At 46.0% G+C, this 14203-nt stretch overlaps 1 protein-coding gene across 4 annotated transcripts; it reads left to right on the top strand.

Moving 5' to 3' along the window:
- Positions 1-3356: 3356 nt before the first annotated feature.
- On the top strand, positions 3357-12683 carry P2RY1 (purinergic receptor P2Y1). Of its 4 annotated transcripts, XM_083442912.1 has the most exons (4): positions 3360-3846; positions 8574-9660; positions 10281-10327; positions 10431-12683. In XM_083442912.1, the coding sequence occupies exons 2-3, from the start codon at positions 8631-8633 to the stop codon at positions 10322-10324; spliced, it is 1074 nt and encodes a 357-aa protein (XP_083299038.1). In that variant the 5' UTR covers positions 3360-3846; positions 8574-8630; the 3' UTR covers positions 10325-10327; positions 10431-12683. The 4 variants fall into 4 exon arrangements, with proteins under 4 accessions (XP_083299035.1, XP_083299038.1, XP_083299037.1 ...); XM_083442909.1 differs by lacking the exon at positions 10281-10327 and having other exon boundaries at positions 3357-3846; XM_083442910.1 differs by lacking the exons at positions 3360-3846; positions 10281-10327 and adding an exon at positions 6502-6814.
- The last annotated feature ends 1520 nt before the right edge of the window (positions 12684-14203 follow it).

Genomic DNA, 14203 nt, shown 5'->3' with positions numbered 1-14203 from the left:
TCGCTCTCTGGTCCTGCTCCCATCACACTCTTAGGATGCCCCACCTTTGGGGGATTTACACTGGCCTCGGCTCAGACTCAGCCAGCTGAGCTGGGATAAGCAAGAGTATCTTTGGCTGAGCCAGGAATTAGCTGTCTGAGCTGGAGATCTGCTGTATCCTAAGCAGAAGATGCTCGTTCCCCACAGATCTTGCCATAGGAAGAAAACTTTTGACAAAGTCAGGTGCATCACCTGTCCCTCAACTGCTTCCCTTTTCTGGGTGGCATTCGGATGCATCCTGAGAGATTTGGGTCTGTGGAATTAAAGCAGAACCGAGTGCTTTGTCACCCTGGTGCAGCAAATCTGCTTTAAAAAGGTGCTTCAGAAAATGTCAGAGAAATGCATTTAAAAAGCACGAAATGAATGAAGGCTTCACAGGAAGATGAAGAAACAATGCACGAGCAAATCACAATGAATGTTCATTGTCAAATAGCCTCCATGGAAACAAATCAGGACGACGGCTCAATAAAAAGCAGACATAATTTAAACTCCATGAAAGCTTTGTGCAATGCTCTACCCCCTGCATTCCAGAGTGTTAGACTAGATGACACTTGTGGTCCCTTCCAGCTCTTCTATGATTCTATGAAATGGGTCATCTGGAGGAGACCTTAAAGGGCAGGTTTCAGAACAGAACTAGGAAAAAATGTCTGAGCGCCAGATAAGGAGAATCAGTGTGGCATGTTGTTGAGCCAATCTCTCCTTCTCAGGCTAATCTACCTCACAGTGTTGTTGCTGGGATTGAATGTGGAGACAGAGGAGGAGAACTGTACAGTGGCGTAGCGTGGGTTGTCAGCACCCGGGGCAAGGCAAGTAATTTGCACCCCCTAACCCGTGGATTTGCGCCCCCTAACCCTAATGCCCAGATGTTGCGCCCGGTGCGGCCGGCCCCCCTGCACCCCCCACGCTATGCCACTGGAACTGTATGCCCACCTTGAGCTCCTTGGAGAAAAAAAGTGGGGTATAGATGCAGTAAATAAAAACAAATAAATAACATACATTATCTCAGTAATTCTTAACAGCACCCCTTGCTGGGGGTGCAGAGGAGGGCATCTGAGGCTGAGAGAGAGGCAGTGTGTGGCTTGCTGAAGTCCACCTTGTGAATTGACGGGCCGGGCCAAGATTCAAACGAAAGGCTTCCTCGGGCTTCCCATTGTCTCACACCCGCTCCCATGGCGTAGCATACAAATAGCATGGCAGACAAACAGGCTTGCTTTCAGCAGCTTACAGAAGCAGAGCTACAATTGCTCAGTGGCAGGGGATGTGTCTTGCATGCAGAAGGCCTCCCGATTCAAAGCCTGGCATCTCCGGTTAAAAGGAATTTAGAGAGCAGAGCTTGGAACGACCGCGATGCTTGACATCTTGAGAAAGCAGCTGTCTGTCAGAGCTGACAACATCAGGCTGCGGAACGCAGTGGCCTCGTTCAGCATAAAGCAACTTCATACATCAATCATTTTTTATAATTGGATTTTTCTTTCTCCTTTTAGTTTGAGAACCCTTTCAAAAATGGAATGTCTGGTGGTGCTGGTGGTGAGTCGCCAGAAGCTGGGGAAAAGAGAACTCAGATATATTTATACAATGATGAGTCCAGCATCCTGATGTCACCACTGGGACATAAATGCTTGCCCACTTGCCCCTCCTGCAGTTTCCAACAAACTGGTATTCAGAAGCTTACTACCATTAATAGTGTTATCCTCTGTGAATTTGTGGATTTCTCTTTCAAAACCATCTGAGTTGGTGGCCATTGCTACATACCTTCTAACATTTCTCTGATGAAAAGAGGGATGTCTTATTCCACCATCATTTTATAATTTATACCCCACCCATCTGACTGAGTGGCCCCAGCCACTCTGAGCAGCTTCCAATATATATAAAAACACAATAAAACTATTTTTACAAAGCTTCAGATGCCTTCAGATGTCTTCTCAAGGTTGTCTCCTTGGCTTGGAGGTCACATAACTCCATACCCTCCAACATTTCTCCAGTGAAAATAGGGATGTCTTAAGGAAAGCGGGACATTCCAGGATCAAATCAGAAACTGGGACGGCTTCTGTAAATCTGGGACTGTCCCTGGAAAATAGGAACACTTGGAAGATATGTTGCTATAGTCTCACTATGGAATTCTTCCTTTGATGTGGCCTGAGTCTTTCAATGTTTGGCTTCATTGAGTGGTCTGATCCCCAGCCATGATTTAGGGCTTTAACCAGCACTTTGAACTGTCCCTCTAAACAAAGTGAAGCCTGTTAACAAAGTACCACTGTCCTCAGCTATCCCGTAAGAATCCAGGAGCATTTATATAAAATTTTTTTAGTCTGCATTGTAACTGTTTAACCAAACCAAAAATGTTACGGTTCTGAAATACTAAATTGCAACTCCTTGTAAAACAACACATCAAACACAAGTCCAATAGCAACAACAATTACACAATGAAACCTCCAGCCACAGCTGCAACCCTGTCGACATTTACTTGGGAGTAAATGACACTGGATATAATTGCACTTCCTAGTAAACACTGCACAGACAAGCCACAGTCCTCTGGGCACTTATAGGAGTGAGTTCCCATTCAGCTCTGTAGAACTTGTCTTAGAAACACGCATATGATCAGATAGCAAGATACCATGAACAACTGGAGCCTATTTTTTATGTAAAGGGAAGGAAAATGTACCAGATGGGAGGAGTCCTGCTATGTTTCTTCATTATGAGCTACAAATAGGGTTTGGCCCTGGATTTATTTTATACATGAAGGCTCATCCCTGGAACAAACAAGGCACTTCTGAAGAATCCATCTGAGCATGTGCTGAGTGCCCTGCCCTCACCACTGAAAAAAGAATAGCTTGGGTTTAAAGAGAGAAGCTCAGTTCCAGGTCAGGGAGAGCCTCTTCAACAGTTTTAGCTCTGCTCAGTGTGTGTGTGTGCTATACTGCAAAAAAGCCAGGGACCTCCTTCCATCAACTGTCACCTGGCAGCAGTCATTATATCAGGATGCAGCAAAGTGGACTGGACCACCCCATCGAACAGGTGAGAGGCCAGCACCGTTTGGCACTTTCTTTCCTCCAACTCTTCAACCCAAGCTAGTCATTGGAAGAACTTGTAATCAAGACATTGAACTTGATCCAAACGGGCAACACATTCTTGTTCAATCTTTTAAAAGTGGCCACTTTTTAAGCACGCTGTAAAGCGCGGACACCGCCCCGTGCCGTTTGGTCCTAATCGGCTTCAAAACAAAGCACTCCGCACATGCCCAGAGGGCTGGGGCTAAACAGCCTTAGCATCACTTTAAAAGGGGGAGGGGGAGTCCTTGACAGCCACACGCATAGACCACTTCGCCTGTTAAGGGCACCCACCAAGCTGCGCAGGAAAGCGCGCGCGGAAGGCGCAGCTCCGCCTCTCGCTTCCCTCCCTCCTGGGAGCGCGCGGCTCCGGCGAGGAAGCGAGCGGCGCTGGGCAGGGCTTCGGGGGGCGGGAGCCGGGGAGCCTCTCCCGCCTGCGACGCTTCCTCGGGGAGGCTGCTTCTCCGCCGCTGCTGCCGCCAGTGCTCCCGCCTCCTCGGCTCCCTCGGCTCCCTCGCCAGCCAGCAGCGCGCACTTTGCCCCGGCTGTGCGTGTGCGGGAATGTGGCGGCGATCGCGAAGCGGAGCGCCGGACGCCGCCACCGCGCTCTGATGGGCGCACACGCTGCGCGCTGCCCACTCCGTCCCCTTCGTCCGCCTCGCTCGGGGGGCTGCCCGGAGGCGACCGCGCCATGAAGAAGGAAGCGGCGGCGGCGGCGGCACCAGGGCGCAGCGGGGCCAGCTAGATCTCCCCGGAGAAGGTAAGGGTCGCCTGGGAAAGTTTCGTGCCTGCGAGCGACCGTCGCTTTTTTTGCTTGGGAATAGTTCTACCCCATATATATATCCCGATCGCTTTTTAAAAACTATCTACATTCATAGATATGGGTTTTTCTCTCTGCCCTCGTGATCAGCGCCCTCTTCTTAGAGCGGTTTGTTTTTAAAAGTGCCCGAGATGTCAAAGTTGGGGGGGGGGGTTCGGGAATTTCCTCGTCTTCCCCCAGGAAAAGGGGCTATTTCCCCCAAAGGCTCTCCTTTCCGAGCAAGGCAAGCGAAGGAAGAATGGCAAACCTCATTAAGAACGCGCCAACTAGGGACTGTTTTCCCAATGGAGCAAAAAAGACCTAGGTTGTGGAGACAGGGTGGTGGTGTTTTTTTGTTTTTTGTTTATAAGGGATGGCGTCCTAGTTCTAGAAGACCCCCACCCACCCATCCATTTCCCAGCAGCTTTTGACTCAGGAGTCAAAATGTCGATGGCTGGACGCAGAACTGGAGTGTCCAAACGAGCGCACGGGAGCGCAGTCAAGGAGCGTGGGGGAAAGGGTCGTGGGGACGGTGTGTTGGCTCTGGAGTGGGGAAGGAGAGGCGCTCTGTGCATGCCCAAGGGGTGTCTGGCCTTTGGGAGCATTCTGCACTTGCTCCCGCTGATCTGGGAACGAAGTCAGGCGCGGACTTCCGCGTTCGCGCGCGTTTTGGGTGGTGAGAAAGGGAAGCGAGTCTGCCGCCCTTTAGGCACGCAGGAATAATAAGAGCTGGTGGGGCAGGCAGGCAAAGGCAGCAGGCGTCCTAAGAAAGAGGCTAGTCCGCATTGTTCACATGCCCCCTTTCTGTCATTGCTGCGCTGTAAATGGGCTCACAGCAGATACAAATACGACATTCCATAGCAGCCGAAAGCCTACAGGAAGACTACAGGAATTGTGTAAGGAAACCTCACTCACAGGGTCTGCCCCTTCGGCTTAGGTACCCAGCACAGTCGCCTTCTCATGGTCCCCTTATAACAGGGGATGTGGAACCTGTGGCTCTCCTCTCCAGATGTTGTGGGGCCACAGCTCCCATCACTGACTATTGAATCTGCTGTCTGGGGTTGACGTAACCTGGAACCCAACAATATCTGAAGGGCCACAGGTAGAGATAGATGAATCTGGCCATTTCAGCCTTCTTGGTTTCTCATTTTTCTAGCCTCAAATTCAGCTCTCCACATTTCCACAATAATCTGTGAATTTGTCATACACACACACACACACACCCATCCTCATAAAAATTAATCAGCATTTCAGTTCAGACATCTCCTAATAAACACAATACTGTATGTAGTTCTGAGTTGCTGCAAGCAACTTCCCTTAATGCAATGCATTTCTGTATGCTGTTTTCACGAATAAGTGCATTTTAATGCACAGACCTCCCTAATGTATGCACTTTTGTACATACTGTTTGGTTGGAGAACTGCATTGCAAAATTAGGAAATGTGCGGGTTTCAAAGGATGCTGTGCTTTCAATTTGTAAAATTTACTTTCTGATCTTCCGTTCTATCTAGCTCAGCCTTTGCCAACCTGGTGCCCTCCAGAGACTACAAGTACCATCATCCGCAGCCAGCACTTGTTGGCTGGAGCTAATGGGAGTTGTAGTCTGACAACATCCAGAGGGCAGCAGGTTGGTGAAGACTCCTCTAGCTTACATTATCCTTTATGTCCTTTTGTCTCCTGGCCCCTTTCCCTCTTTTCCTTCCTGACATCTCTGAATTCCAGTGATGTGGAGCTTCTGCAAAATTCCGATAATTCCCTGGATTTCACTGGATGGGAAAATCTAGAAAACCTTGAAACCGAAAACTGTGTGTGAAGGTTTTCTGGATTTCCCCTCCTTCCCTACGACCCTATTTCCATAAATTCTCTAGTGCCCTACATCGTTTAAGGATCTGTTTATTTGACTTAATTTCAGTGAACCACATCAAAAAGTGTGCTGTGTTAATGTTATGTGTTATATAAATAAATATCTCAAAAGGTTTGGTGTTCCTCCCCCCCCCCCCAGCTTTATTTGGAAAATATTTTTGTTGTAAATATTCTAAATATTTGACAACTCAACATCATATACTTCCCTTACATTGTTTCTTGGTCCCCCCGCTTAAAATGTAGGCACAGAAAACTGTTCACATACTAATTTAGCTGCAGTTCCTGTAGTGGTTTGAGTCCTGAACTAGGTCCTAGGAGAACAAGTGCTCAAATTCCACTCAGCCATGGACTTTGTTTGGGTCAGTCACCATCTTGACTTACGGAGTTGTTGTGATGATAAACCGGAGGCCATTTGCGGCACCCCGAGCTCCTTGCAGGAAAGATGGGTTATAAATAATAATAATAATAATATTAAATAAAAAAAATAAATAGAAGAGGAACCCCCCCAACAAAGGTAACTGCAATTCTGAAAGTGCCTCGTTTGACTGGCCTCACATTCCTATTGTGATTCTACTGACAGCACAATCCTAACCATGCCTGCTCCCAAATAAGTCCTATTAAATTCAATGATGCTTACGCTCAGATAAGTGGGGTTAGGATTGCAGTCTAATTCATTTCAGGGGGGGGGGAGAGTCAGCAGGAAAAAAAACCCCAATAGCAGCCTGTATCAGTGGTGCAGTCTTGATTCATAAGCTTCAATAGAGGCCGTCCCCCCCCCCCCAACTATTTTATGTTGGGTCAGGATTGCAACATCTGTGCCTTCCCATTTGTTTGGCTTGACTAGACTTGGAACATATTCTCTTCCCCACCTCTTGATTCTGTCACTTCTGTTCCGACCCCCATTTGGTCTTTGCTATCACTTCCTGGTTTTGGCTCTTTGTTGACGGCAAACCAGACTGGGAAGTGAAGTATTCACAGTGCAAGAAGAGCTAGCTGAGGAAGAAAATCAGCCTGGCTCCCTGGAGATGGTTGAAACCACCATAGCTCTTGTTGGCTGAATTTGCAGGTGAACCTCGGCACTTCTCCATCTCCCTACCTGGTGCGTGGGATACCAGTTGGAAATGCAAGCTGCTTTGACAGAGGGGTGGGGGAAGCATGATATACTGCTGTCTTGGATAGCTAGCAAGTAAATAATGCCTCTGCTAAATTTTGCTTTGCTTTGTGCTGAATTCATACTGCTCTGTTCAATTTGGAACTGCCGTATGTGTTTTTCAATTGCAGTGGTTGCATTTGTTTTTTTTTAATAATTGCATATTCCTTATGGCACCTTATGGTGAAGGGCAGGTGAGACGTCTTAGAAACAAATTAAAATGTGGCATTGAGGGAAAGGGCCGTAGCTCAGTGGTAGAACATCTGCTTTGCATGCAAAAGATCCGGGTTCAATCCTCAGCATCCTCAACTGGGGTTGGGAAAGGCTCTTTGCTGAAGCCATGGAGAGCTGGGTGGCACAGTGCTCTGACTCAATACAAGGCGGCTGTCAATGAGAAGAAGGGAAATAGCAGAGAAAGCTGAGGAAAGAAGCTCAACAATGTGAGTAAGGCAGAAGCGGGGAACTTGCTGGGGTAGGGTAGAACTGCTACAGGCCGTTTTTGGGTCACTGATGCTTACTGGGAGGGAAAGGGGTGAGGCAGCCAGCAATAAACAACAGGAGGCCACCTGCCTGACAGCTAGCATAGCAGCTTTGTGCCTCCCTCATTCTGGAATTAAGGTATGCCAGGGCCTGTTCACACAGCCATCGGAATAGCAACTAGCTATTCCGGGTGGCGCTGTGGGTTAAACCACTGTGCTTAGGACTTGCCAATCAGAAGGTCGGTGGTTCGAATCCCCGCAACGGGGTGAGCTCCTGTTGCTCGGTCCCAGCTCCTGCCAACCTAGCAGTTCGAAAGCACATCAAAGTGCAAGTAGATAAATAGGTACTGCTCGAGCGGGAAGGTAAACGGCGTTTCCGTGCGCTGCTCTGGTTCGCCAGAAGCGGCTTAGTCATGCTGGCCACATGACCCGGAAGCTGTACGCCGGCTCCCTCGGCCAATAAAGCGAGATGAGTGCCGCAACCCCAGAGTCGGCCATGACTGGACCTAATGGTCAGGGGTCCCTTTACCTTTACTTTAACACACTAGGGCAAATTCACAAGAACTGTCAGCATGCCAAAAGAGTCAACTCACAGTTTAACCCCCTTCGCATGGATCTGTGGTAAGTGAAAACTGCACGATGGACATTCATATTTTGGTTTCTTGAGTCAAGATATACACAAGTCTTTTGCCCATGCCCTCCACTTTTTGGCTCCTCCCTTCGCCACAAGCCACAATTAAACCAGGAAGTCTCTACTTAACCATAGTTTCTTGTTTTATCTGAACCAAAACTATGGTTGATGGCTTCAGAACAGGCCAGGATATGAAATCGTGGCTTGAAGTTGAGTTAGCCAGATCGTGTCGATGTTTTGGACTACAACTTCCATCAGCCCCAGGCTGATGGAGGGCACCGTGTGGACTTCTCTGGTTTAATATCTGGGCTTGTTCTGAAGTTGTAGTTCCCCGGTTCAGATGAACAGGAAAAGTGTGGTTTTAGAAGCTTCCTGATTTAACCGTGGCTTGAGAAAAGGGAGGAGATGTGGTGCTTCTTGTGTGAGCAAAAGGCTTATAAATATCTCAGCTTAATAAGCCAAGATATGATTGTCTGAACAGACTCATGAAGAGGAGGCTGGATCTTTTCCTGCCTTTTGGTGTTCTTAGTGCTGCAGCTTAGATACTTTCTTTGTTTTCCTCCAGAGACGCTTGCTGATACCAGGCCTCTAGATCCACCTATGTGACTTTCCTGGAGAAACCATGACTGAAGTCCTCCTGACCGCTGTTCTGAACGGGACTGAAAACCACTCGCTGGCTAGCAGCGGATGGACGTCGAACAATGTCACCAGCAAGTGCTTGCTGACCAAAACTGGTTTTCAGTTCTATTACCTGCCTGCTGTCTACATCATAGTCTTCATCACTGGATTCCTGGGCAACAGCGTGGCGATCTGGATGTTTATCTTCCACATGAGGCCTTGGAGTGGCATCTCAGTTTACATGTTCAACCTGGCGCTGGCTGACTTCTTGTATGTCCTGACTCTTCCTGCACTGATCTTCTATTACTTCAATCAAACCGATTGGATCTTTGGGAACTTCATGTGCAAGCTGCAGAGGTTCATCTTCCACGTCAACCTGTATGGAAGCATCTTGTTCCTCACTTGCATCAGCGTGCACAGGTACACAGGTGTGGTCTACCCCTTGAAATCGCTGGGGCGGCTGAAAAAAAAGAACGCCGTCTACATCAGCACCTTGGTTTGGGGGGTTGTGGTCACTGGGATTTCCCCCATCTTCTTCTACTCTGGAACTGGGGAAAGGAAAGTCAAAACCATGGCTTGCTACGACACGACGGTAGACGACTACCTGCGAAGCTACTTCATTTACAGCATGTGCACCACGGTCTTCTTGTTTTGCATCCCGTTCATACTGATCCTGGGTTGCTACGGATTAATCGTGAAAGCACTGATTTACAAAGATTTAGACAATTCCCCGCTCAGGAGGAAATCGATTTACCTGGTTATTATAGTGTTGGCGGTATTTGCTGTGTCTTATCTCCCCTTTCACGTGATGAAAAACTTGAATCTACGAGCCAGGCTGGATTTCCAGACTCCAGAAATGTGTGCCTTTAACGACAGGGTTTATGCCACTTACCAAGTGACTCGGGGGCTGGCGAGCCTCAACAGCTGCGTGGATCCTATTCTGTATTTCTTGGCTGGAGACACGTTCCGAAGACGGCTGTCGAGAGCGACCAGGAAAGCTTCAAGAAGGAGCGAGCTCAACGTGCAGTCAAAAAGTGAGGATATGACTCTCAGCATTTTATCCGAGTGTAAACAGAATGGAGACACAAGCTTGTGAATAACAGTTTAATTTTCCTTTTGCAAGCAAGCACTCCCATCCCCCTTTCCCTTATCCCCACCCTTCATTTTTAACCCATGTAAGAATCTAAATTCTAATTTTCAAGAAAACTTAACAAGCGGACAATTTATTTTGTTTCGTTTTGTTTGAAAAACATGCCGTGTGAAGCTAGGAAAAACGTGGGGAAAGTAAGTGTCTAATTCTTAAAAAAATTAAATGGAAAACAGTATGGGAGGTTTCCGTTCTTACCCTTTTAATTCTGAAAGAATAATGTATCTGATAGTCTGGTAGACCCAACAAATGCAGTGCAAACCCTCAGAAAAGGCGTCTCCTTGATTTAAGAGTATGAGGAATGCCCGTGGAAGGTGAATATTTCTTTAAGGCTCTAGTCTATTCTCCAGCTTCCAGTTCCCTTGCCTGTTTCTGCCTTGCTGTGGTTCTGGAAAGGGCAGTGTCTGTAGGGGACCAGTCCCAGTCAGGGATATTGCAGACCCCCTCCCTGAATGTAGGTCTTTTTATTGAAAACATCAACGACAAAAAAAGCCCTTTGATTTGCAGAGATACCAAGGAGGCTGACGGTGTTCTACACAGCTGATCGATGAGAAGTAAGCCTGGTGCTTATTTTATTAAAGTTGAATTTTGTTTAATAATTAAGTAAGGTTGGAACATATTAGATGACTTGAATTTGTTGTTTGGTATTGACTTCAGGTCCTCCTCCTCCTCCTCCCTTCCTGCATGTCCCGATAAGCTTCCTCATCACAGGAGTTCTGGATGTAGACATGTGTTCCTGGACCACTCTCTTAAGCACTGCCGAAAGCACAATGCGAGAAAGGCCACGGGTTAGTAATGGTCTGTTGGCAATTATTTCTTTGTGATTCTAGCAAGTTGGTCTAGTGGAGCCAATCGTGTGTTTTTCCCCCACTCTCGAATCTGGGCTCGTGCAGAGGACCATCTGGTCACGGTGCGTTCATGGGAAACTGCTGGGCATGGTGGCTCCCAAACTAGGACAATCTGGTAGCGTTCACCCATCACCATATGCAGGGTTCAAGTTTTCAGCATGTGTTGGAAAACATGGGGGAAACCGTACAGCCCCAAATGCACTGGAAACCTAGCTCCTTTGTGTGATGTTGGATGTGACAGCAAGCTTGGCACAGGCTGGGCTTCTCTCATGCAGGCTTCTGAGATGGTTTGACCATGGGCTTGAACCTTCTTTGAATAGATCTTCCCTGTTACCATATAGGGAGGGTTCTTCTGTACATAGAGGAGATGATTACTGAAAATGTGATGCCCCACCTCAATAATAATTAGAAGTCTGACAGAGAGAGAGAGAGATTAGATTGTAAGAATTAGTGCTGTCCTGTTCCCTGAAACGTTAACAAATCTATAAACATAGTAGATGTAAAGTACCAACAGCCCCAAGGTTACACAGAACTTGCAACTCCTTCTCAGCAGTTTAGTACACATCTAATGGGCACATCAGAACACTGTTAGGTTTTGGGTTTGGTGCAAATTCTCCAATAATTTAACCTATCTAGTTGGCAGTACCTGTATTTTTGTCAACATGAAGAATTGCATTTGATTTATTTTTAGCCCTAATTTGGATTTATCCCATTTTAACATACAGCACTTTGCATGACAATAGCAGTTTTTCTGGCATTTAATGTTCCTTTCTTCTTCTTAGGAAAAAGAAACTGTCATTAATTTTCACGGGCGGGGGGGGGGCTGGGAGAGGAGTGCCTCATCTAAATGTATAAAAGATTTACATCAGATTCAGAAAGGCCTGGTTGAATGATGTCCTTCCCTACCTTTTCCCAATGCCTGACAGTGATCTGAGATGGCTTCATCACCACACCACCCCAAATATTTCCACATGTGGACATGACATTTGGATTTAGGAACTTAGGAAGCGGAGTTTGGCCAAGGTTTCATCAAGCTCAGTGTTGTCAACACTGCTCAGCTGTGGCTCTCTAGGATTTCAGGCAAGATCCAATCCTTCTTGGAAATACTGGGGATTGAACCCAGAATCTTCTGCATGCTCTACCCCTTGCCCAACACAATCTTACTGAATTCTCCATTTCCAGCTTACTTGGGTTTTTAGGGAAATACTGTTCTCTACAGCTCTTTTCAAGCATTCAGAAACAGGCTGCGATAACCGTGCACTAGAAAGGAGTGCTATGGCTAAGAGAAAGGTAGTGGGGAAGATGACTTGAAGTAGGCCAAAAACAATATATCATGCAAGCTGCCAACTGATGCAAGAATCCCAGTCCCCGATAGATTCAAAACACAAAACAGTTTGGATTGAAAATAAAGCCTTATTTGCTTCATTTAATCTACCAAAATGTATCTGGAAAAAATGTTCTGCTGCAGCAAGCAGTGCTTTGAATTATTACAAAATTCTTTCTGTATAAAATAAAGAGGATACATAATCTCATAAATGGCTTGAACAAATCCTTCCAAAAAGACTGTGGTTTACAGGAGAGGTAAAAATAAACTATTTACATCTTGCTTATTAATTTCCAAAGGCTGAGGATGAGCAGAAAGGGAATTGCTCTGAATAATGGCAGAGTTACAAATCAGCTTAAATTCATAAATGCAAAATCTACTGAACCTGCAAAATCTGTTTATTTAACTTATTTCTCGAGGAAGGCAATGGCAAGCAAAGAGCTATCTCGTGTGTTCACAATGCTCCTTGATTCTACACTTAAACTCTGAATTGGGCATTGTTGAGTGAAGGGATAATGAGATGCATCATTAAGGCTGTGGTGCTGAGCTCAATTACTTGGGAGTAAGCTCCCTTGGACCCAATGAGGCTTACTGCTAAGTAACTATGCATAGGCTTCCACTGCAACCTCTCTCATCTTGTTTTATAAGAAACTATAAATTAGAATTGTACAAGGCTTCTGTTCAAATGTTGACATGTATGCATGTCAAGCTCTAGCTTAACAAGCAATCTGAATAAAATGTAAAAAGCCAAGAAAATTTAGAAGCGTGGTAAATAAGTGGCAGTCTTCTTTTTAATTAATTAACCTCTTGTGATTAGCTGTTTAGATTAAGGTTCGGTGAGAGTGTCAGGAAACATGGAAAACCTTTCCCTGCATCACCAAGAAGCATGTAACATTAAACAATTCCCTTAAACCAAATTGAACTGAGGCATGCCTTGCTGGGCACAGCAATTGAATTAAGGGTACAATGGTGGAATGGGTTTTTTACTCTTTGGAATGACTTTCTTCTGTTCGACAGTGGAATTTGCTGCCAAGGAGTGTGGTGGAGTCTCCTTCTTTGGAGGTCTTTAAGCAGAGGCTTGACAACCATATGTCAGGAGTGCTCTGATGGTGGTTCCTGCTTGGCAGGGGGTTGGACTTGATGGCCCTTGTGGTCTCTTCCAACTCTATGATTCTATGATTCTTTTGCTACATTTTTACATTCAGCTATCTTTCACGTACTTCTGTTTTCTGGTCATTGTTGTGCTCCGTACAATTAGTCAATGGATGTTGGGGTGTAACATTCTTATAATCTGCTAATCCTCCCCCCCAAAAAAAATCCTGCAAAATCTTTGTGTGTTTGCATGCAGCACCCTAGTTCTAAATCACAGCTGTTCTCTGTTTATACATTAGAGCCCCGATCCAGCAAGAGAGACTCTCATGTGGAAACAGGTTTCCATTTGTGGATCCTCTTTTAGACCAAGTCCTTCATGAGTCACAAGACCTGCATGGATACTTAGAATCATAGAATTCTAAGTAGAATTCTATTCTACTTAGGGATCTTGCAGGATCTTTGAAGCCATCACCAAGCTTGCCATCCTCTAAAAGCACCAATCATCTGTTTTGGGTGACAAAGATGAATCTGGGTCCCTCTATCAAATTTAAGCTATCAAGACCAATGCCACCATCTGTGTATGTACATCCTGGGGAATCATCATGTCCAGCAGCCTCATGCTGAACTTGATGGTCTCTCAGTTGGGGCTGCTGTCCTGAAGAGCTACAACCCCAGAAGATCAACTGCATCTTGATGGCATGGCCTATTCTGAAGGTCAAGATACAGGTCTCTGGAAATACAATATGCCACACCTGTCTAGAAATATCTGCATACACAGGAGGGCTTTTTTTAACCTTCTTTTTCCAATAGCCCCTCTCACCTGTGCAGTATTAGAAGTTGGTTTCTGAAATCCCACTGAGTTTCAGAAAGAGCTTCTGAAACCATGGAGGTCATTAAAAAAAACAAATCAACATCCCTTCTGAGCACCAGTCAGGCAGATCCTAAGACCCTACTGGGAGATGCTACAAAGAAGGTCAGAATTAAGACTTCATATTCTCCCATGTAACATTATCTCTGTCATAAAACAATTTCAGGGTCCATGTGCCAGTGATACTTCATTAGATGCCCAGGCAATCAGATGCCCAATATTTTATTTTGATTATTTATTCCTCCTGCAGTTCTTTTTGACATCACGAAGTGCTTTATGATCCTGACCTCACTTCTCT

Source organism: Podarcis tiliguerta, assembly GCF_965153285.1.
Source record: "Podarcis tiliguerta genome assembly, chromosome: 5".
Classification (NCBI taxonomy): Eukaryota; Metazoa; Chordata; class Lepidosauria; order Squamata; family Lacertidae; genus Podarcis; species Podarcis tiliguerta.
The sequence above is the reverse complement of the archived record's forward strand: the minus strand, read 5'-3'. Positions and strand labels throughout refer to the sequence as shown.

Bases quoted from the DNA above. Each gene is read 5' to 3' on its own strand.
- P2RY1 (XM_083442909.1), top strand. From the start codon at position 8,631: ATGACTGAAGTCCTCCTGACCGCTGTTCTGAACGGGACTGAAAACCAC. The intron at 9,661-10,430 runs GTGAGGATATGA...TATTGACTTCAG, and splicing joins GCTCAACGTGCAGTCAAAAA to GTCCTCCTCCTCCTCCTCCC.